General features: G+C 36.6%; 1 protein-coding gene across 10 annotated transcripts in view; it reads right to left on the minus strand.

The window, feature by feature from the left end:
- TCF12 (transcription factor 12) overlaps window positions 1–23523 on the minus strand; it is a 373055-nt gene that overhangs the window by 9638 nt on the left and 339894 nt on the right. For 4 of the 10 annotated variants that reach the window (XM_059913199.1, XM_059913203.1, XM_059913204.1 and 1 more), the window contains 5 exons: window positions 22196–22272; window positions 20150–20356; window positions 11696–11810; window positions 10476–10638; window positions 5409–5641 (listed from right to left, as the gene is read on the minus strand). In XM_059913199.1, the coding sequence (XP_059769182.1) occupies window positions 5409–5641; window positions 10476–10638; window positions 11696–11810; window positions 20150–20356; window positions 22196–22272 (795 nt within the window). Of the gene's footprint in view, window positions 1–5408; window positions 5642–10475; window positions 10639–11695; window positions 11811–20149; window positions 20357–21108; window positions 21181–22195; window positions 22273–23523 lie in introns of all 10 variants that reach the window. The other 6 variants (XM_059913200.1, XM_059913207.1, XM_059913201.1 and 3 more) reach the window with 4 other exon arrangements.

Below are 23523 nucleotides of genomic sequence, written 5' to 3' on the forward strand. Positions count from 1 at the left end.
TGCTCTACTAAATCTAACAAATGGCTCTCAATATTTCTTCCTAAAATCTCAAACATATCATATTATCTATTAATTCCATCTTCTTTCCCTGTAAACCTTTCTTCCACAGCTAATAGTCTTCTATTTTCAATGTAAACTGGTTCTTTTCTAGGCCTAGTAGTTCTTGTTATGGGATTTTCTTTTGCTGCTCCCATGCGTTAGATCCTTTCTTTCCCAAATCCTATGCCTTTGTCTTTGTTGATTACGTCCTCATTTGGCCTAAGCATATGTTCCAGATGCTTCCTCAGAAAGTGTACATGGGAGGTAAAATTTTAAAGTCTTTGCATATCTGAACTATCTTTATCCTATCTTTACATTTTAATTAATAGTTTGGCTAGATATTGAATACGAGGTTGAAAGTGATGTTTCCTCAGAATTTTGAAGGTATTGTTCCACTGTCTCCTGGAATCCAGCACTACTTCTTCAGAACTCTGATGACATGTTGAATCTTGTTCCTTTGTCTCTGAGCTATTTAAATTTTGTCTCTAAAAGCTTTAGGATATTCTTTTTAACCTGGATGCTCAGAAATTTCATGATGATACACTTCAACTTGAAGTAATTATTAAAATCATTATTATTTTTTTAAAATTTATTTATTTATTTTTTGGCTGCATTGGGTCTTCATTGCTGTGCACGGGCTTTCTCTAGTTGCATTGAGCGGGGGCTACTCTATGTTGCGGTGAGCTGGCTTCCCATTGCAGTGGCTTCTCTTGTTGTGGAGCACAGGCTCTAGGCGTGTGGGCTTCAGTAGTTGTGGCACGTGGGCTCAGTAGTTGTGGCTCGTGGGCTCTAGAGTGCAGGCTCAGTAGTTGTGGCACACGGGCTTAGTTGCTCTGCGGCATGTGGGATCTTCCCGGACCAGGGCTCGAACCCGTGTCCCCTGCATTGGCAGGTGGATTCTTAACCACTGCACCACCAGGGAAGTCCTAAAATCATTATTCTTAACACAAGATTAGAGTTTACCAATCTTGAGACACGTACTCTTTAGTACTGGTAAATTTCCTGTATTATTGCCATGATAATCCCCTTTGCTCTCTTCTGCTCTTACTCTGCTAATCCTATTGGTCAGATGTTGGACTTCTACATTGATCCCCCCTAATTTTATTAGTTCTTCTCTCCTATTTTTCATCTCTTTCTAGGAGATTTTTCTCAGCTCTATCAGCTAACTTCTCTACTATATTTTTTCTGCTATCGTATCATCTGAATTTCTTTTTCATGGCTTCTTTCTCTTTTATGCATACATTTTCTCTTATTAGAAGATATTAATTTTAGTTTTTTTAAAAAAAAGTTTCCCAATGCTTTTTGCATGTCTCTGTTTTCTTCTTTCTTTTTTGTTTGGTTTGATCTCAATTTCTCTTTTTCATGGTGGTTTTTCTTAAATCTTTGGCTGTCCTTTAATATTAGAAGTAAGACATCAACTGGTGGGCTTTATTACTCTATGGTAATCCAAAAGTGAGAAATTATTACTCAGGAATTCCTAAATCTGGAGGTCTTTTCTCTAGAGTATTCTAATTTCTTTAGAAAAGAATTATCCCAATTCCTTGAGGATAGAATTAATATACTTTGTTGCCAGCATTAGGAAAGCAAAGCAGGACACAGGGCTGCAGGTCTCACTGTTCAGCTTCATACTTCACTCTTTCTCTGCTCCTCTTGGTGTTTCAGATTTGCAGCCTTTCAGATTTCACTTTTTGCTAAAGATAATCCTCCTGGCTTCTATGGTGGAAGGGAAAAGAGGGCAGAAGCAATATGAAGTACAGAGGAGACTTAGGGATCCAACTTTCCATAGCAAACCTCCAATGAATCTTTCTGTTTTCAGGTCTGATGCCTGACTTCTGCTTTTTCCAATAATTAGTACCTCCAAAGTCCAGAGGCTTTCAGGGGACAGGGACCCTGTAAGGCAAAATGTTCTGCTTCTTGCTGGTATTCCTCTCTGTTCCATTTAATTTCTTCTAAGTAAGTCAGTTACCCCTTCTCTATCTACTTTTGCTCTCTTGTTTGTTATTATCTTCTCTCCCCTCTATCCTTGTGGGTTAATGCCATTTTTATTCATTTCAGTGGAGATTTAGGGAGGAGTGGTGTATTATCAATGAATATGCTAAGACTACTATGTTTGACCATCTCATTGCAACTGAATTAAATGTACTGAGGGTAGGGTCTGGAAATTTGGGAAAAGGAAAAGCCTCAGGTGATTCTGAGACCAGCCAGATTTGAGAACCGCTGTCCTAGCTTATTCATCTTCGAACTAACTAAGAGACCAGTAAACTAAGATCCTAATAGTTCTATTGTCCCTAAATTATCACCAGAAGAGAAATGAGTTTATCAAACTGACCTGTGAAAGAGTTTGAGGAGGAAGTGTTTGACCACTAATTTAATCTTTAGTAAAGCTGAGAGGACAAACTTGAAGATAGTATGTGAAATCTGCTGAGGATTAGTAAAACTGTAATGGTAAAATTATAGTCACGATAATAGAAAGGCTTAAATTGGCAATGACAGAGGCCATATGGGATTTGATATGTGGAGCACCAAGGCACAAAAATGCTCTGGCAAAATCTGAGGCTTGGAAGGGAAGCCACTTCTTGCTTTTCTCGAAGGATGCACTGCTAGACCCAGGTCTGGTTGCCCTCCTGGTATATCCACTTGTCTAGGGATGACAGGTTGTGGACAGCTAGACATGGTCTTGGAACACTACCCCAAACCAAAGGGGGTGGCCAGAGAGCCCAGAGGATGTCCAAAGTAGGTCATGTAAACAAAATGTATGTCTTTATAGAAATTGCTGGGCCCAGGGGCTGCTGCGTAGGGCCCCTGCAGGGATGAAGAGGCTTTCAAAGGTGAACAGGTTACCAAAATAACTCAAAACTGCTGGAGATAAAGTGCAGGGAAGGAGAGCGGTTATACAAAACTCTGAAGGTGCTGCTATAGACAAGGCACAGGTATTATGGGCTACACGAAGGGTTCGAAACTCTGTTAGATAGCCAGCCTTTCAAGGAGTCTCACATGGATCCCACGGCTTTTACATTAAGCTGTAAAATAAAGGCTCTGGGCTTTGAAGCCCAGAGTTTGAGGTGGGAAGAAGGCAGGCTTTTATGAATATTAAAGCAGTCCCTAATGAAGTTACAGTTCAGTGTATCTAAATTTTGTTCATTCTAATCAGTCAATGATGGCTCCTTATATAGAGCTTTCCAGAATAGTTTGAAGAAGTCAGTACCCATAACAATGACCAGAAAGTTAGTAGGCAGCTGGATAAGCCTAGATGTTAGATCCTCTTTCAGACTCAGCTTTTCTATTCTAGGTGCTTGCATGGAATCATGACAAGGTGAAATCTTACAAATGAATGAATAAGATCCACCCAGGCATGATGGAGTTTATAACTTTTTTTCAAACAGAGGTATTTCTCATTTTTGATGGCTTGGATCTGAGAGTAGGTACCTCTGATCTTAAAAAAAAGACTTTAAAGAACACAAATGACTTTATTCTAGCTCTAATGAACCGTGAGAAGGAAAGGTGCTGAATAAGTTCTGGCACCACTGTTGTCCCGACAGTAAAACTTTCACAGTGCTGATGGAGGCAACAGTCTTGACAGCAAAAGGCTGGGTAGCGTCAGGGTAGAAAATATATTGGGCTGCTGAGGAGGAGGATGAATATACTTGGACCACTGAATGTCAGACATAATTGAACAAAAACATTTGGTAAAGTGACAGGAGATAGTGAAAGCTCAAGGGACAAATGCTCCTGCCACAGATGAGAGGCAGCTATCAGACTGTCTTTATGAATATCACAAGGGAGTCTATAACTTCTTTTTTTTAAAATATATTTTATTATTATTAAAAAAATTTTTTTGGCCACGCCACACGGCATGCAGGATTTTAGCTCCCTGACCAGGGATCGAACCTGTGCCCCCTGCAGTGGAAGTGCCGAGTCTTAACCACTGGACCACCAGGGAAGTCCCAAGTCTATAAATTCTTGATCAGGTTTCATTAACATGTATGCTTTACAGGTACTTAAAGGGCCTTAAAAGACAACAGGAGCAGTATCTGGTTTTAGTGGTAAGTGTTTTATCTATTCATCATTCTTATTCATTAAAAACACTGGAGGGAAAGGAATAGATAAATTAATTACTAGTGTTATGTTTTTCTGAAAATGTGTTCAAGTTCTCTAACTCTGGTTTCCTTAGAAAGAGTATTCTTTCTATGACCAGTGCTGAGGGACCTTGTCGTAGTTGTCAAGCATCTGCCCACTCCTACTATTTTTTCTTTTCCAACTTTCTTTAAATAAAATATTATATAAATACCCAATAAATAAGGAAGACAAAGTTGCTCTCAATGACGGGAGGTTAGAGATGGGGTCTGGAATCAAAGGCCACATCTATAAATTCTTTGCACAAAGGCTTAGGATGAGGCATTCGTAACTTTGAATAAGAAGATATATAAGTATATTCAAAAAAGCAAGCTTGATGATAGAACCTCTCAAGGGATGGAAGCTTGTATTAATTGATAACCCAGGGTCTAGAACATAGCTGACTGCGACAGAGGAGGTGTACAATAAACACTTTGTTCAAAAAATGAAGTTTCAAAGCTTCTTCAAGGTTCCATCAAGGAGTTCCCTGGCGGCCTAGTGGTTAGGGTTCCGGGCTTTCACTGCCATGGCCCAGGTTCAATCGCTGGTTGGGGAACTGAGATCTCACAACCTGCACTGTGTGGCCAAAAAAAAAAAAAAGATTCCATCAAAATAAAACAGTTGGGAGAGCTGTCTGAGTCAGCAGTGGATAAGTCTGTATGAACCACACTTTTGTCCTTAGGGACACACAGGCATGCCAGTGCATATTCACCCAAGAACCTCATGGCATTCCTGATCAGGAATCAACGAAGAAACTCTGACACCTTATTGACATGGGTATAAAGGACATCCATAGGGGGCAAAGCCAGTAGGGGCCATGACCAGGCATCCCATTAACCACCAGGGCCTCACAGATGCCCTGGGTAAAGCAGGCAAGAAACTGACTACAGAGAAGTAGGGAAGACAGGAAGGAGCAGGTTGGAGGACAGGTGTAGGCAGGTAAATTCAAGAGCATGGGAGACCAGAGTCAACAAGAGGCACAAAGCACTAATGCTGAGTAGGAGGCTGGCTGTTCACTGCATTGTTTCATAGGGTTACTCCCTACTGGTTTCTGGGAAGCACTGAGCCTACAGATATTGACCTATATAATGAGACAGAGGTGAGAGAATTATAGAGAAAACCTGATACGGATGATGCGGTGGCAGAAGTACTAGGAGCACCTACAAACAACCTGCCCAAGCAGAAAAGCGAGTGGACACAGAAATGTCTACTCACTGGAAGCAGAACAGTTACATATCTCTGCTGAACCTACTTACCTCTGACTTGCTGTTCTAGACTAAGGATGACTGCCACGGCCTGATGAAGAATAAGGAGTTTTGTCTGGGGTTTTTCACTCTTTAAATGAAGCTGACACATTCGACCAAGCTCTTTGAATGCCTCATTAATATCCCGCACACGCAAGCGTTCTCTGGCATTGTTAGCCATCCGCCTTTCCTTCTCCCTTTCTATCTTCTGTTCTGGGTTCAAATCCTCATCTTCATTAGTACTGCTGGAAGGCAAAGTAACAACAATGTCTATTAGGTTCGCTGTAAAGTAAGATATGCTTATTGTACAAAATTAAAGATTATAAAAATAAAAATGACCTATAAATTTTACCAAATGGTAGTAATAGCTACACTTAACATTATTGTATATTTCTTTCCAGTCCTTCCTCAATGCAAATATATAGTTATATAGTTGAAATTATACCACATACATTTTTAAAAAAATTAATTTATTTATTTTTGGCTGCGTTGGGTCTTCGTTGCTGCGCACAGGCTTTCTCTAGTTGCGGCGAGTGGGGGCTACTCTTCGTTGCGGTGCGCGGGCTTCTCATTGCAGTGGCTTCTCTTGTTGTGGAGCACAGGCTCTAGGTGTGTGGGCTTCAGTAGTTGTGGCACACGGGCTCAGTAGTTGTGGCTCGTGGGCTCTAGAGCGCAGGCTCAGTAGTTGTGGCCCACGGGCTTAGCTGCTCTGCTGCATGTGGGATCTTCCCGGACAGGGCTCGAACCCATGTCCCCTGCATTGGCAGGCGGATTCTTAACCACTGTGCCACCAGGGAAGTCCCCCACATACATTTCTAAATGCATTTTCATTGCACATTACAGCATAAAGACTTCTCCACACTACTAGTGAAACTCTTCATAAACATAATTTGAATGACCACATATTATAGCACCCTGCTTTTCCAAATGTGATTAGCAGCATCAGCATTACTGCTTAAAAACTTTGCTTTTTACATTACTGTAAAAACAGTGTTACATTACCGTTAGAAACAGAATCTCAGGTTCCGCTACAAACCTACTGAATCAGAAGCTGCATTTTAACAAGATTCATATGTACATTAAGGTTTGACAAACACTGTACTATTATAGTAATGTATTACAGTTTGCTTATGTTCTTAAATATATTCTGGCAGTCCCCTGGTGAGGAGGAGGAAGAAAAGCTTAAGATATGGAATGAGAGAAGTATCTCAGAAAATGACTATACTTTTTGTTCTGGAAGAAATATCATCATCAGTGGTGATGATTTTAAAACATGGGTGAACTGGAACAATTTTTTTGAAGGACAAATTGGCAAAATGAATCCAAAGCCTTAAATTGTTCATTATCTCTCTCTCTCTTTTTTTTTTTATAAATTTATTTATTTACTTATTTATTTTTGGCTGTGTTGGGTCTTCATTTCTGTGCGAGGGCTTTCTCTAGTTGCGGCGAGCGGGGGCCACTCTTCATCGCGGTGCGCGGGCCTCTCACTATCGCGGCCTCTCTTGTTGCGGAGCACAGGCTCCGGACGCGCAGGCTCAGTAGTTGTGGCTCATGGGCTCAGTTGCTCCGCGGCATGTGGGATCTTCCCAGACCAGGGCTCGAACCCGTGTCCCCTGCATTGGCAGGCAGATTCTCAACCACTGCACCACCAGGGAAGCCCTGTTCATTATCTCTTGATCAGCAATTCCAACTTTAGAAATTCATCCAAAGGATATAATTAGAGATGTTCATAGAAATTTAGGTAAAGAAGTTGATCACAGAATTATTTACTTCAGAACAAATGGGAGTCCAATATTAGGAGATGGGTTAAATAAATCACAGTACATCCCGATAATGGTCTACTATGTACCCTCTAAAAATCAAGCTGTAGATTATGCTAGGTAAAAGATGCCAAACACAAAAGACTACATATCGTATGATTCCATTTACAGTAACTTCTAGAAAAGACAAAAGTATGGTAACAGAAAGCAGATCAATGTTTGTCAGAAGATGGGAGAAGAAGACTGGTTATAAATTGGCATGAGGAAACTTTTGGGGTGGCAGAAATATTCTACATTATTAATGTATGTAACTGTATACATGTGTCAAAGGACCAAAACTGTACACTTAAAATTGGTGTATTTTATTATACTTGAATTAAACCTCAATAAAGCTGCCTAAAAACAAAAACAACAAGAAGAAAACATGTTGGAGAAAACACTCACAGGTAGATAAAAAGGTTAAAAATACACTGTTAAATTAAAAAAGCTGAAATTATAAAACTTTTATCCAGTTTATCTCCAATTTAAACTGTATTTATGGAAAAAGAGATATTCCTTGAAAAGTAAACTGTGGTTAATTCTGGGTAGTGGAGTTTCTTGTGATTTTTGTGTGTGCTTTTCTGTAATTTTCAAATTTCTGTAATGAAAATAGACAAATTAATCAGAAAAAAATATTTGAGAAAAATGCTTTGGAATAACTTCTAGAAAATTCTATTTATATTTCAGAAATAAATTACTGAGCAGGGCCTCTTAGAACCTGGAAAAAAATATGCACAAAGAATTGGTGCTTCACCTCTAATACCTTGAGTACTCTAATAAAGAACAAGTAGAGGGACTTCCCTGGTGGTCCAGTGGTAAAGAATCCGCCTTACAATGCAAGGGATGCGGGTTCGATCCCTGGTCAGGGAACTAAGATTCCCACATGCCACAGGGCAACTAAGCCCACACGCCACAACTACAGAGCCCACATGCCCTGAAGCCTGCTCACCACAACTAGAGAGAGAAAACCCACACACCATGAGTAGAGAGACGCCCGTGCGCCGCAACAAAAAATCCCGCATGCCGCAACTAAGACGGAATGCAGCCAAAAATAAATAAAAAAATAATAAATAAATCTTAAAAAAAAGAGAACAAGTGGACAACAGATTTTTACTAGCCAATTGTCAAGAATTTCATAAAAGTATTCTTTTGATAATAGAGAATCACTAGCTCTTTGACTTCAAAGGAACCTTTACAGATCATCTAGCCCAAAGGTTTCCAAAGGTGGCCACTCACTAGAATCTTCAGGAGCACTTACAAAATATAGCTTTCAAAGGTCCCACTGCCAGAGATGCTGATACAGTGAGCTCAGGTTCAGGGGCCAGGCACCTGTATTTCTAAAATGTTTCAGGAGTCTGTGCAGCAGGGTTGAGAACCACTGTAAGATCAGTGACCTCCCTAGGATTACAAGGCTAATGAGTGGCAGGGTAGCGACAAGAATCCAGGTTAGTGCTTCATGGAAGAAATCAAGAGCACATATCTACAATTATTATCATAAGTTACCACAGTACCTTTACTGATGTTTACTGCATGTGAGACAGTGTGAAAAGGGCTTTATATGCATAATTTTCAGTTCATTCCCACAAGAATCCTAAACAGAAAGTCTCCTGTTAAGATAGAACCAAACCTCAGAGAGCTTAATAACTTGCCAAGGTTACTTGCCAAAATGTGATGAAGCCATGATTCAAACCCAGGTTAGCCTCATTTTGTCCAAAGGCTGTGTTTTAAATTTACTATTATTAACTACTAAGTATTGTTATTATTAACCCATTATACTGCCTTCTCAATTTCTGATGACCTATAACAGTGCTCAGCAAACTGGCCCATAAGCCAGCTACCTGTTTTTGTAAATAAAATTTTATTGGAAGAGCCACACCCACCTGTTTATGTATTGTCTATGGCTGCTTTCATGATACAATGGCAATGTTCGACAGTTGCAACAGAGACTGTATGACCCACAAAGACTAAAATATTTACTATCTGGCCCTTTACACACAAAGTTTGCTGACCTATATAATGAAAGAATGAATGATGAGGAGAGATGCAAATTATTTCCCTTAAAGTTCTATTTGAATAATGAAACTATGAAAGAATTAAGATTCCTTAAAGGAGTGGACTCTGGATTCCCTGACCCAATTTTTATTTCTTCATGCCCTTGCACAACTGAATACAATGCATATTAAAATGATAGTATTAGGACCTTAAGATTTAATTTTCCTCAAGAGAAATGTCAACTACTGAAAATAGTGAGAATGTCAAACGCAAAAGAACAACTTTTAAGTATGGGACTGACAGAAAGGACTATCCTGGTTCTTTTAGTTTGTAATTTCCTTTGTACCATAATTTAATACAAAGAACAATGTTTTAAATATAAATATCTATATGTGATATATACATACTACTGATAAATGGATATATACCAAGAAATAGGATGTACCACGGATATATCAAATTACCCACTTCTAATGTAGAACTAGAAGAAAAATCTGATGGAAGAATCTGGAAATAATTTGAAACTAATGTATTATGTGTCAATATCCATATTTCAAAGCAAAGTCAAGTCCAGTTTCTAGAAAACCTTCCCCGACAACATCAACGCATGTGGAGTACTTCCTTTTCCATACTCTTTTCAAATTATTGTTTAAAACGTAAGTTGCAAATATCTTCTATAAAGAGCCAGAAAGTAAATATTTTCGGCTTTGTGGGTCATCCGACCTATGTTGCAACTTCTCAAATCTGCCACTGCACTGTGAGAGCAGCCATAGACAATATGTAAATGAATGGTGTGTAGTGGTGTTCCAATAAAACTTTATTTATAAAAACAGGCAATGAACTAGATTTGGCCCATGGGCCATAGTTTGCCAGCCCCTGGTTTAAATCATACAAGAGTCTTACCATATACTTAGCCTTAAAATAATGTATTTGAATATTTACTGATAGGTTATATCTAAATACCTATACTTGTACAATTTAACTTGTTTTAGCTATTTTGTTCTCTAGCTGTCTTACAGACTATAAGCATTGAGGGGAGAGAAGTAATTCTTTTTTATATGTAGACCCTAAAATATTGTGGGAAACATGGAAAACATAAACTTAGAGTCATCTTCATACGCCTCCCTTTTATGGATGCTATGAGGATTAAATGAGATAACAGACATAAAAGTCCAAACACAGTATCTAGAACACAGCTGACACTTAAATGCATGACACACTTCAATTTTCCAAGTATCTTCACCCATGGCAAATGAGTGAAATTTAATACCTGGATGCTAACAAATACCTTGTTCTGCCTCTAGATGAAACTTTGATATCTTTTTGGGAGGATTCATCATCTGATTTCATGTCATCTGATGAAGGAGGTTCATGAAGGTTTTCATCTTTCTCTTTGTTTTCAGTCTTGATTTCTGTTGGAACAACAGTTCCAGACTGACTTTGCAAGCCACCTAACAAAGAGGCAAAGAAACAGAATAAATGTCCAGACTGATTTATGAATTAGAATTAAGACAGTAAAAAGTTTTCTTGATGGTAAATACCCTTAGTTGTTATAGAGCTACTGTAGAAATCTGAAGATGTAAAAAAGTAAACTATTCAGAGCTGGAAAGAGCATGTCCACAAACCTTAGAAAAAAATGCTTTTTAAAGCACCTGTATTTAAAAAAAACAAGCCTGACCCTGATGGTGAGTCCAATGCTCATTTTCAGGCACATTTAACAATCAAACAAGGTAGAAGAAACATGATGCATTTTAAAAACTAACTTCTAAGATGCTGTCAAGGTAAATGAAATAAGCTTTAACATTTTCCTGGACAAACACAATAAAACAGGCATCATGGTTAAATACAACTGGGAAAACTTTATCTTGGTGGTCTTAATACCACCTATATATTTGTACTTATTTGTAAGGTCTATTATAACATTGACCACAGTTTGCTTTTTGTAAGAATTGTCTGTCTCTCCAATTAAATTATAATCTTCTAAACAACAGCTATTATCATTCAGAGCTCTAAACATACACAGAAATGTCTTTCTCAATTCTTCTAGGGACAATGAGGATTCAGCCATGAGGGGAAGTGATTTAGAAAGAGACAGGACAGGGACTTCCCTGGCAGTCCAGTGGTTAAGACTCTGCACTTCCACTGAAGGGGGTGTGGTCAGGGAACTAAGATCCCGCATGCCACACGGTGCAGCCAAAAAAGAAAAAAAAAAAAAAAGAAAGAGGACAGATGCAGGAGCTGGTAAGAAGATGACCAGTAAACACTGAACAACGGTTTGCACAGGGTCTCATCCATCAATAAATATTATAATTGGCCCAGCTAAATGGACCAACTGGAACCCTAAATATCTACCCTGTACATTCATGCAGTAGTACTACTACTATTTGGAATTCTGCCACCTAAGATGACTTTTGATTCACAGATGTCAATCTGACTGTGAAGAAGGTGACAGTGCTCCAAAATGATACCTCTGTATGCACTACTGCTGTAAACGAACTATACAGTTACCTCTATAATTTTCTTGTGTTTTATGGTTCAAGTCTGTGCTTGAAGCAGTGACCGTACTAGACAGGACTGAATGATTGCCATTGAGACTGACAGAGTCTTCTCGATGAGTTCCGACCTAAAGTTAAAAAATAAAAATAAAAAAAATAAAAAGAAGTTCATGGTGCAGTAATTGTTCAAATTCTTTCACTGGGTTTAATAGAGAAAACAGTTACCACTCATCTAAATTTAGCAACATTTTTTGGATGCTACTTTTCTGGTTTTTGGATTGTAAAAGACTTGACAGTAGTACTGTTTGTGAATAAAAATATTTTAAAAAATTCCAGCTTTCAAATTTTATATCCCACAGAGGGTTGCTGTGAGAAGCAAATGAGCTAATAGACAAAAAGCACTCTATAATCCATACAGCACTACATATTACAGCCTCTATTGTGTATCAATCAATCTGAAAACCTATTCCATGTACTACCTAAAAATGTTAAAGTATCCATGAATTTGCATTTAGCAAAATAACTGCTTTGTTCCAAGTAATAATAGTATTTATCTATACTTTAGCATATCCTTTTCTAACACACAGTGTCTTGTTTTTTCTTCCTCTAATTGCTTCTCCTCAAAAATTTTAAAAGAGCAGCAAAAGCAATACAAAATTAAAATAACTTAAAATAAAAGTTCTACATTGCCAGGCAACAAAAATGCCATATATTTTTATTCTCAGTTTTAATCAGATTTAGACAAGTCACAGTTAACCTGAACTGAGAAGGCATGCAAACACTACCAAGTGTTTTCAGCTATTGCAGTATTTTTAGAAAAACTGGTTACAAATGAACCAGTTTTTTTTATTAGAACAATAGCAGATGTGGCTATTAGAAGATTAAGACTTTAATTAAATAGGTTTATTGCCTGGAGTTATACATGAGAACCACTGTTTTTCAACAAATCCTTCAATCCCAGTAAAATGCCATGCTTTGAATCCCTCTTGAGTAATTAATATAGCTTTTATCTTTCATGACTTTGTATGGATTTTACCCTAAGAGGTATAAATACCCCTATGCAAGTTTATCCTTTGGTTTCCTGTGAGCCAAACAAAAGAAACCAAAGTTTCAGGCAATGCAGGCTACTGGTAGTGTATCTGATTAGAACATATCAGGTCTTCCACCCAACTTTTTAAGAAATGTCTGTCCTCTACCTTTATTCTTATCTTTAATGTAGTTTTGAAAAACTCATTTAATGTATTCCATAGCTACTTTTTAAATTATTTGAGGATTAGTCATTGCTGAGAATTAGCTGTGTCACTACTCCCTTGGATGATCAAGCCTTGACCATAACCTTTTTCTAAACCACATAATTTCATCATGCATTAGAATCATAAAATCTTAAAGCTGGGAAGGGACCACAGAAATCAAGACAGCTTTCTATTCCGTTACCACTTTGGAAATCTGCCCTTAGACCCTTAACCTTTACTTCTGCCCTGAACCGCAACCCGCCCCCAGTAAAAAATCTTGAGAAAAATCTGAAGAACCAAATCTAACACCAAGTGAAGAAGTGGACTATGAAAATTACATTTGAGAGAGGAAATTATTTTTAAAATAGTTTATGATATCCTATCTCTAGGGAATCCTGGTCATGTTTATTCATAACACATAGGTTGCTTTCTTGCTAGCTATGAACTACTCAATGACCTAATGATCTGAGAGGAAGGTCAGTTCAAAAATTGCATTTTATAAAAATAGATAGGGTAAAATACAACAAATAGTTACAAATTCTTTGGGACCTTAGGAGTCTAGGCCTATTTTAGAGATAATATATTACTAGAATAATTTTGACTGGCTGAGGAAATCACTGCAGGATAAAGTAAAAGCTAAGATTTTTATGTCTGTGTTTATAATGTGGACTTAAAACTTCCTATGATCTTTGGTAATATATGCCAGTTTTGCTCTTATCTAGTATTTTGAGCTATCACACCAAGTAAGTGAAAAAGAAATAGCCTTTTAAAATTTAAACTTTTAAACATACATTTATTTACTATATATTGTACCTGTGAAACCCATTTTATAGCTCTGTAAGATAATACCATTGAACAGTAACAAAATGAATTTCACTCATTTGAGTGATAAGTGATGATGCATCTGTGAAATTCTTATTCTTTTATTTCATGAGTATAAATCATTCTTTGATTTTTCTGAATCTCAACTAATAAAAATGTTCTATCACCTCTTTTCTGATGAAAGGCTTGGCAGACAAAGGATCATTATCTAAACAATAGATCTTAAGGAGTTTGCTTTTCCCTGAAGGAAAATCAGAAAGGTTGCTCAATTTGTTTTGGGATATAAAATGTCAGTGAATATCTTTGTCTTTCTAGAATACTACAAACCAAGTATTTTCTCACACCAACCTTGAAAAAAATTAAACCTTTTAAAAATGGCATCAGACTAGCAAAAAGTTTTAAGTCTGGAGTTTTTCATGTTAATGAAGTTAGCAGGAACTTTTTCTTTGTAACTTGATTCCCCTTGCAAATGGCCCTCATATATTTTCTGGAGAATTTGATGTTCACAGTTCTTACAGTTTTCTTTAACCCTTGCTCACCCTGGCTCCCATGTCCTTCCTTTAATCTGAAGCTACCCATTCAAATGGCTCTGTCCACACACGGAACAGGTGTATAAACAGTTCTTTGTCTGAGCTCAGAGACTGTGAGGCCAGCCAGATAGGACCTTGTTTAATTGTTCATCTCGTTAGCATACAGCTGACAGAGTGCTTCTACTGGGGGACTAGCAGGGGAAGGAAAAACCCCTAGGCCTGCTATGCTCTAAATTTCAATTATTATGAAGAGCTCCGTTTCAGAATAAAAGGCCCATTCCATTAAATGACATCATCTTGCATTCTGAATCTTTACAATCTACCTATGGCCTTATTTTTGTGGGAGCATCTGACAAGGGACTTGTTTTCATTTAATTTGGCCAATGGCTTCAACACCCACAATGGAAAAATGTTAAATCTAATTAGTTGATGAATAAGAGGTCTTGTGAATTAAGGGACAGACTGAAAACTACTCAGTAAGAACTCCTCTCTGATTTTGAATTCTAATAATTTGTTCAATTTGTACTATTCACTGAGTACTAATGATTTAAATTAATCACTATTAATCTACAGACTGAATAAAGGCTCTTTATGTACTGTTAAGTATTTTGTTTTACCCAGAGGGTTTTATGCTAAAACTTGGAAGAATTCCAGTTGTTATGATTCCTTTTGAATAATATTTCCATAAATATATAATCTGTATGGATTTCAGGCTTAAAAAACTTGACATTTAAACAATTTTGAGTTTAAAAAATCGTATCAAAACCCTTTAAAAGCACTATAATGTGGTCTTAACGAAATTTTAAAAAATTTAAGTTGCCCATTTGGGAAAAAAATCGGTTAGAAAAAGTAAAATACAGTTAAAAAATAAACTCCTTCAGTTTAGCTGAAACCTACACATACCATTTCTACTGTATACAAACCTATACTAATAAAATTAAATACTGTCTAAATATAAGGTTAAAATGATTCCGAATTTACTCTGATAAAGTGACAAAAAGTGCCAAAATGTTGAATAAAATATTACTCTATTTGCCTGTTAGTCTTTAATAACTGAATCTTAAATCTTTTAGAACTAGGAAAAATATAGTTTCTCTAACTGCTTTAGGATTTAGAAAACAGACATGATTTATATTTTAAATCCTTATATAAGGTAGCTTTAAGTTCTACAATTGAACATTATTTGCTCTCATATAAGACACACATCTCCAACCACAGCTTAAACAACAAAAAACCCAAGCAATGCCCGCCCAAACCACCACCACCACCCCCCCCCCCACCCCGCCCAAAAAAAGACATGCCTGAGTTAAATTTCCTCAGGACTTGTAACAAAGAAATCAAAAGACCTCCTGGATGTAATTTTATCCTGTATCATAAATGAGGAACTTTTTAAGATTTGCATCAGCCTTCCATTAACACAAAAGCTTCTAATCTAACTTAGTTTGAAGTTGAAATCACTGTCTGAACAATAACTGAGCACTTTGTGTTAAAGATAAAAGTGCTATTACAGAGCTATCTCATCAGGCCTCGGTATTCTAGATATTACAGCCATAAACTGATGTGATGTACAATAACTTTATATTGCTGAGACCTCTTTGTAATGCCTAAATGAAATTAATGAGTCTCATTCCTTTTCAGTTTTCCACTTAATAACATTATTTTTTTGCTGTCAGCAGTTTATTTCGAGTTTATTCTTACATTAAATAAATGGGAGCAAAACTATAGTCCGTCCAACGCTGACATTTCAATAGTTCTAAAAATCCTGATTTTGTGTTTTAAAATTTAAATTATACGTCAATCACATCCTAATAATAGTGTCTGATAAAGCCTTAAGTTTTAATTTGCATTAAGAAAATATGGAGAAACTATCCAAAATATTGAAAGGGAGTAGGAAATTAAGTAAATGAAAATGTTAACCCTATTCAAAAGTAAGATCAAATGTTAAAACTAGGGCAGGCTGGCTACACTAATTATATGAGAAGGAGTAGTAATTACCCACTTCCTAGTCTCTTTTTCTGATATAATAATCTTCAGGAAATTTAATTTTTGTGTATATTAGATAGCTAAAATATGTTAAAAGCTTTCTGTGGTTGAAACCTCATTTAATCCTAACCTTTGATGCTAGTCAAGTTTGTTCAGTTAAAAGAAACAATAGTCAAAGTTAAGTCTTTTGATATTGACTCCTATTAATATTTTTGGCAGGTGGTAGTCTTATTACCTTTGTGTGAAATATAAAAATTGTTTTCTGGAATAATGAAAAAATAGTAATTATTTCATCTATAAGACAAGAAGATGGATCTACAAATCAGTAGATCAGCTGTAGATGATCTTACTGGCATAATCTTGCTATAACTGAAAATAATGTAAAGAAAGGTTCTCAGCAAGAAAGCTATTTCCTTGATCAAGGAGACTATTTTGGTTAACCTGCCCAGGTAGACTTCACACCACAAGTTATCTTGATAGCACTGAAGGCTGAGAGCAGAGCTCTCTGTATTACTTTTATACTGCCATCAACTCTTACTCTTCTACTCCCAGTGCATTCTGGCTCGCCTCAAATATTCCAACTACTTCAACAGAACTCCCAAACTACTCATTAAAACAAAATAAGAAAAAAGTTATAGGCTCCAAGAAAAAGAAAACAAAAAAACCCCCCAAAAACAAAAAAAAACCCAAAAAACAAAACTTGCTAACTCTCATTTCCTGCACTGGGAAGCTAATTTATGTTCTAAATCAGGGATTGGCAAAGTATGCCTATGGGCCAAATCTGGTTCTGTTTTTTTTTTTTTTTTTTTAATTTATTTTTTTGTTTTACTACTTTACTACTTTTTTTTTTGTTTACTACTTTTGTTTTGTTTTTTGTTTGGCTCTTTTTTATACATAAAGTTTTATTCAAACACAGCCACACCGATTTGTTTTCATAACAGCTATGGTTGCTTTCGTGTTACCAAATCAGAGTTAAGTAGTTGTGCCAGAGACCATATAGCCTGCAAAGCTGAAAATATTTACTATCTGGCCTTTTACAAAAAAAGTATGCTGACTCTTCTCCTTTAAATGCTAGGAGAGAAAGTAACATCATATTTAAAACTTGGAATTAGGATGGTGACCTCTAGTAAATGCCCACAAAAATCCATTACATCAAAAATTTTATTTGAATGTTCTGTGGAGTTCCTGGAATGGTATTTATGTTTAGTAGACCAGTTCTACTCTCTGCAGAAAAATAAATGAAGTGATGAAAATTAAATATTTTTGAGAGGAAACTGACCTTACAAATTCTAAATGGTGATATAGAATTGCTGATAAACTGATATTTCTGTGGTTACTTTGTAATAATGGCCATGTAACCTCCATTTTTAGGGGCCTAAAAAATACTAATTTATGTTAATGCAGAGGAAAAGTATATAAAGTACCAGAAAGTTAAACAAGACAAAAAAAGAAAAGTGATTCCAGAATGTAAAACTGTGTTATTTCTTAGTCATGATCAGTTAGAAAACATGGGGGTGAGATAATAAAAGCAGACTAACTCTTAAAGATGGCTGGCAACAGTTACAAGATGTCCCCCAAATCACACACCCTCCCAGAATATGAAAAGAGTTGATTCCACATAAGTAGGTACAAAGCATGTAAGCAAGGCTCCTGGCAGTACTGATGCAAGCCCTCAGACATGAATAACATCCACCAGGATAAGAGTTTTCCTCAACAATATGCCTAAGACTTAGCTGGGACAGTCACTGGCTGACTGTGATCTTCATTTCATTCCATTCTTTGGTCTTTCTGCTGAAACTGAGAACTGAGTACTCACAGCTAAGAAGTTCATTTCAGAAGGATGGGAGCTGAATACTAACTCACCTGACATTGTCAGATTTTGTCAGTTAATAACTTTTTAGGGTAAGCCTGGCAGAAACATCTGCATCTCCACCCCCATTAGTGACTGGAGAGGGGGTGGATATAGTAGATGATGTCTGGCAGACTTTTCTCAGCTCTGTGTCCTCTAAGAAGGTTATAAAAACTGAAGGAAGACGTTGATAGACAAACTCAGCAATAGCTTGGGCTTAGTTGCTGCAGCACTGATGCTGCTTCTCAAGACTAAGCCAGACTCACCTCATGTTTCAGGAACTCTCTTTTTCTAGATCACCTTGAATTTTTTTCCTTTTTAAAGAATATCTCTGGCAGCTCTGAAGTAGGGAGCATATTCCTAGTGAATATAATGGAAGCTACTTTCTTAATTAAAAGCTTCAGGGCAGTATCTAATATTAGAAACAATTTTTCCCTTAACAAGTTCTTTTAAAATGCACTAGGTTTTTACATGGTTTGGAGGACTGGATTTTGAAAAATCTCTTTTCCAACTTATATCCAAAGTTGGTAAAAACAACCTCCCAAAGATAGAAGTTCCATTTCATATAAATCCTATATTTATGTGGGAGGAGCCAGAGATATATCATATATTGTAGCAGATAAACTGGAGAAAGGAGCAGTGGGCTATTAACAATGAAGAATTAAAAAAACGATTAAGAGGTGAGGACTAAGAATTGCAAATACTGCAGCTGAGACAAGCTTAGGATTCAAACATACTGATTTTCAAGTCATTCTTCTAAATAAGGATAAACAGTATTTCAGCAAAGTAATAATTTATACTTGCAACAAATGCTATCTTATTATACTGTTAAAGTTATTTTATTACTACCACTAATAGTGATTACAATATTCCCTTATATTTCTAGGAATTCAGTAATTTAAAAATGTTTTCACATTTATAAGTTTATCAATAGCAACGAAAGCTAATTTAAAAGGAGTCTTAATTTCAAGATCTTCTGATATTAAAAAACAAAAACAAAAAACTGGTTGTTAAGATATGTGGGCATCTAACGTCACCTATGTTGCTGAAAACACTCTTCTTAGGAAACCAGGCAGCCTTGTTTGATGTTTACTTCAGCAACTCCAGAATGAATATAAGTGGCTGTCTGATATATGAATGTGAATGTGAAAATCTGGAACCAATCCTATTTTACAGAACACAAGACTTCAGCATTTGGGGCACCTAATTATTGCGATGATAGGTGAATTTTAGCCTTGATCACACGGCTTACAGCTAGAAATCTGTTTCATAGGAGAATATTTCACGGCATGCAATGAATCTTAAAAACCATGCCATAAACATGCAAACACATGGTTTCAGTTAAATAGCAGATTCAAAAAGAGCTTCATTCCTTTAAAACATAATTTGTATAAAAAACAATGTAAGACATTCGACACAGAATTTTTGATGTGCATGGCTGCAGAATTTTACTTTTTTCCTCCTTTAAAGAACTACCACGTTAAAAAAAAAAAAGGGATTGAACGATTTTACTCTCTTCAGGGATTAATCTAAAATTGTTTCCTTTCATTGTCACTTAAATTACAGTCATTCTTAAAACTACCCCACATTTTTCCTTCATTTGGGAATAAAGCTTAAATTTGGACCTGTACAAATAATATTACATTCGTTCTACTATTGAAGGCTGGTTCCAAATTATAATAAACAGCTTTTCTAGACCAGAACCCTTGAAATTCAGTCTTGCTTTATTGATTTTGATATTAAGACTTTCTACAACTGTTTCAAGGCAAAAACTGTTCTGCCAATTATTACATATCTGGAAAAAAAATCCAAGTTTAAGCTAAAATGATCTCTGTAGAAAGTTTCTGCTTTTTGCACACGGTCATAGTAGGATTTTAAGGGCCAATGCTCAGCCAATGACCCTGCCCAAGACAGTAAAAGAAATTCTTAAAAGCCCCTCTACCTTCCTTCCTTACAGAAAGAAGGAACCTCTCTCCCTGAAAGATTTCATGAAAAACATGTAGGACAATACGCTTCAGAAGTTATTTCAAAAAGGATGAGCACTATTTTACCATTGAAGCAGGTCGACTGCTTGTAACAAGGCTTGATCCACCATAGTTTGAATTGAGGCTTCCAATTGGTGCATTATGGGATGGTCCCAATAAACTGTGTATATCACTGTGACCAGCAGGCAAACTGGTGGAAGGTCCCACGGCATGGTTCCGCAGCACATGGATAGCATCATCCAGTCTGTCCAAACGATCCTCCATTCGAGATTGCTGTAGGGATTGAAAAAAGACATGGAGGTTACTGATGTTATCTATTACATTCATTAAACTGCTATGTTTCCTACTTTGAGATATAGGGAAGACAGCAAGTGAATAGGCAATATCAAGTAGCTTCAAAAGAAGCTACCTGTACTACGAATCAACAATTAAAGAAAGGATATTTGTAGACTATGCTAAATTAACAAAGCTTCAGAAGCAAATCACTGCTTCATAAAATCTATTTACCAATATAGCATGAGGTTATTTCTTTTAGCTTCTACAAAAGCTGAAGGCTACTCTACTGTGTCTGATACTCAATTAACATTGATAAAAAAGATAACCTGTACTTTAACACTGATCTTTGAAATCAGGGCAATTTGGGGGAGGGTCTTCAAATCCATCAAATTTAAGTTGTAATTTTGTTTTAAGTGAATATTTTTAATACCTATCTGAAATGGTGACCACATCCAAATGTGCTCTTTCAAAAAACTGATGAAATGATATTGTCTGTCTGTGAATATACACATGCCCCATCCACAAACATATTAGAATTTAAGAAAATAAAAGCACATGCCAGTAGAGCTCTTTTAAAAAGAATCACACTCAACAAAAGCCTATTCTTACATATTGTTACAAAAACGAAAATAGTCATTGTTTGATTTTAAAAGACTCTGGAGTCTGTACAGGCTTGATGATTTTAAATGGATAATAGGAAGTATAATTAATTGAAACACAAAAAAGGCACCATCTAAAAGAAATAGTACCTCACAGACATCCTTTAAGAAGGACATTGCATCTTGCAAATGCTCGTGAAGTTGCTGCTCAACTCGATTTTTCTGGCAAAGTCAAGACAGAACAGGAGGCAAAGCACAGGTTAAGATTAACTCCAAAAGAGATGAGGAAATAGCTGATGTGCATGTCAGCATAACATGTTAGTAAAGTTAACGCGGAGACCTGCAAGATCTACTTGTATTAAGGTATGAGAAGGCTGGGATTTAACAGCAAAGTTATAAGGTTAGCATCTAAATAGCACACATTGCTTATATTCGCTTATATGTGAGAAGAAAACTTTCCTTTAATTTAAAATGTTCTGTTAGTCACAGAAAAAGAACTTTTCTATTTGCAACCTGGAATTACTGAATGATAGCATGACTTAACATTCCATCAAGTCATCCTTATTTTGTTTTTATAATGCTTCGTAATTCTGTGGTAAGTATAGAAAGGCAACAGTAGTTAACATCCTACCACAAATTCTTCACGCTCAATACCTAGACAGGCTCCTTTATTCTACTGCTTTGTTTGTCAATGGTTTTGCTTGTACAATTTACATAATACATTCTTTTTTAAAAAAGAAAACATGGGAAACAATAATCTTCCTGACAAAAATAACTGATGTTACATTTAAAAATTTTAACAGAAATGTAATAAACTATACACAGTATCATCATATGAGAAAGAGTAAAATACAACCATTTTGCAATGCTGGACTAATTTTCTCTTACTTGGTCTGTGTTTTTTTTTTTTCTTCTTTAAATTTCCTTTACATGTAAACATAAAATTATAGTAAAATTAAACCCTAGATCTGTCAAAGAAACAAAAATCCCATAACACTATTTTAATACCAGCTGTCCTGAGACCAGAAGCCTGATGTCCCAAAGAACAGATGGTAAAAGGCACACCCAATGTGTCTTATATAGTTCAACTAAATCAGGCCATTTGTTAGCAAAGAATTCGTGTGTAATGCTATCCTACTGTTTTTTCATTGTTACTCAAGATTTTCTGGAAAAAAAAAAAAAAGAACTCCACACTATTAGATAAAAGAGACCTTGTATGTTTCTCGGAGGCTCTTACCAGGGAGTGGAGTGAGTTTTCATAGCTTGGGGATGAAGGGGCTTGCCCTCCAGGTCTGGGCCACTGACTGGTACCTGCTAAAACAAAACCCAAAAGCACCCACACACCTTGGTTAACTCAGTGATCTTGATAATGTTCTGAAGGAAAGGGTAAAGATATATTGTAAGTATGCATAAATTTACGTGAAAATTTTTGTTCAGTCTTCAGCATGTTACTGGCTACTGATAAACCCAACACATTAAAAAATTTTTTTCATTATTAATATAACTGTGTAGGGAGTTGAGAAAAAAAACTATACTTTAAAACATAACTGGGCTTCCCTGGTGGTGCAGTGGTTGAGGGTCTGCCTGCCAATGCAGGGGACACGGGTTCGAGCCCTGGTCTGGGAGGATCCCACATGCCGCGGAGTGACTGGGCCCGTGAGCCACAACTCCTGAGCCTGCGCGTCTGGAGCCTGTGCTCCGCAACAGGAGGGGCCGCGGCAGTGAGAGGCCCGCGCACCGCGATGAGGAGTGGCCCCTGCTCGCCACAACTAGAGAAAGCCCTTGCACAGAGACGAGGACCCAACACAGCCATAAATAAATAAATAAATAAATAAAATTTAAAAAAACAAAAAAAACCCCCCAAAAAACACATAACTACATTTATGTTTTCATGTTCTTCACACTCTGTCCACATGCACACATATCTTGAGAAAATGTACTTAAAATATGCATAATTTAAAATTCTGTCCCTCCCCCCATATTTTTAATCTTTATGATCATGCTATTAATGACTTACATTAATATTCACCTGATTCTCTACATCATAATTTGCTTAACCACCGTTACCTCACTGCTAGACATTTTGGTTGCTTTCATTTGGCTATTATGAATAGTAATTGAATATCACTATATTATGAACGGTAATACTGTGTTTTTTCTTTTGGGGAATATGTCTAAGGATAAATAGCATTTCTAAGTTAAAAGGTATGAACATATTTATGATCCTTAATTCATAAGGCCAAAACTGCTTTCTAAAGGGTCATGTTAACTTGTGCCTCCAGTAATGCACAAATGCACCAATTTCAAATGATTGCAAATACATTTAGGATTATCTGCTAAAAATTTTCCCAACATAATTTACACCAAAACATATTATTTAATTTGGAAAATATCATCATGAAAATTTTTCTTTTTAAAATTTACTTATTTATTTTCTTTTTTTGGCTGTGTTGGGTCTTCATTGCTGCACGCGGGCTCTAGAGTACAGGCTCAGTAGTTGCGGCGCACGGGCTTAGTTGCTCCATGGCATGTGGGATCTTCCCGGACCAGGGCTTGAACGCGTGT

This window comes from Balaenoptera ricei, chromosome 2 (genome assembly GCF_028023285.1).
Source record: "Balaenoptera ricei isolate mBalRic1 chromosome 2, mBalRic1.hap2, whole genome shotgun sequence".
Taxonomy (NCBI): Eukaryota; Metazoa; Chordata; class Mammalia; order Artiodactyla; family Balaenopteridae; genus Balaenoptera; species Balaenoptera ricei.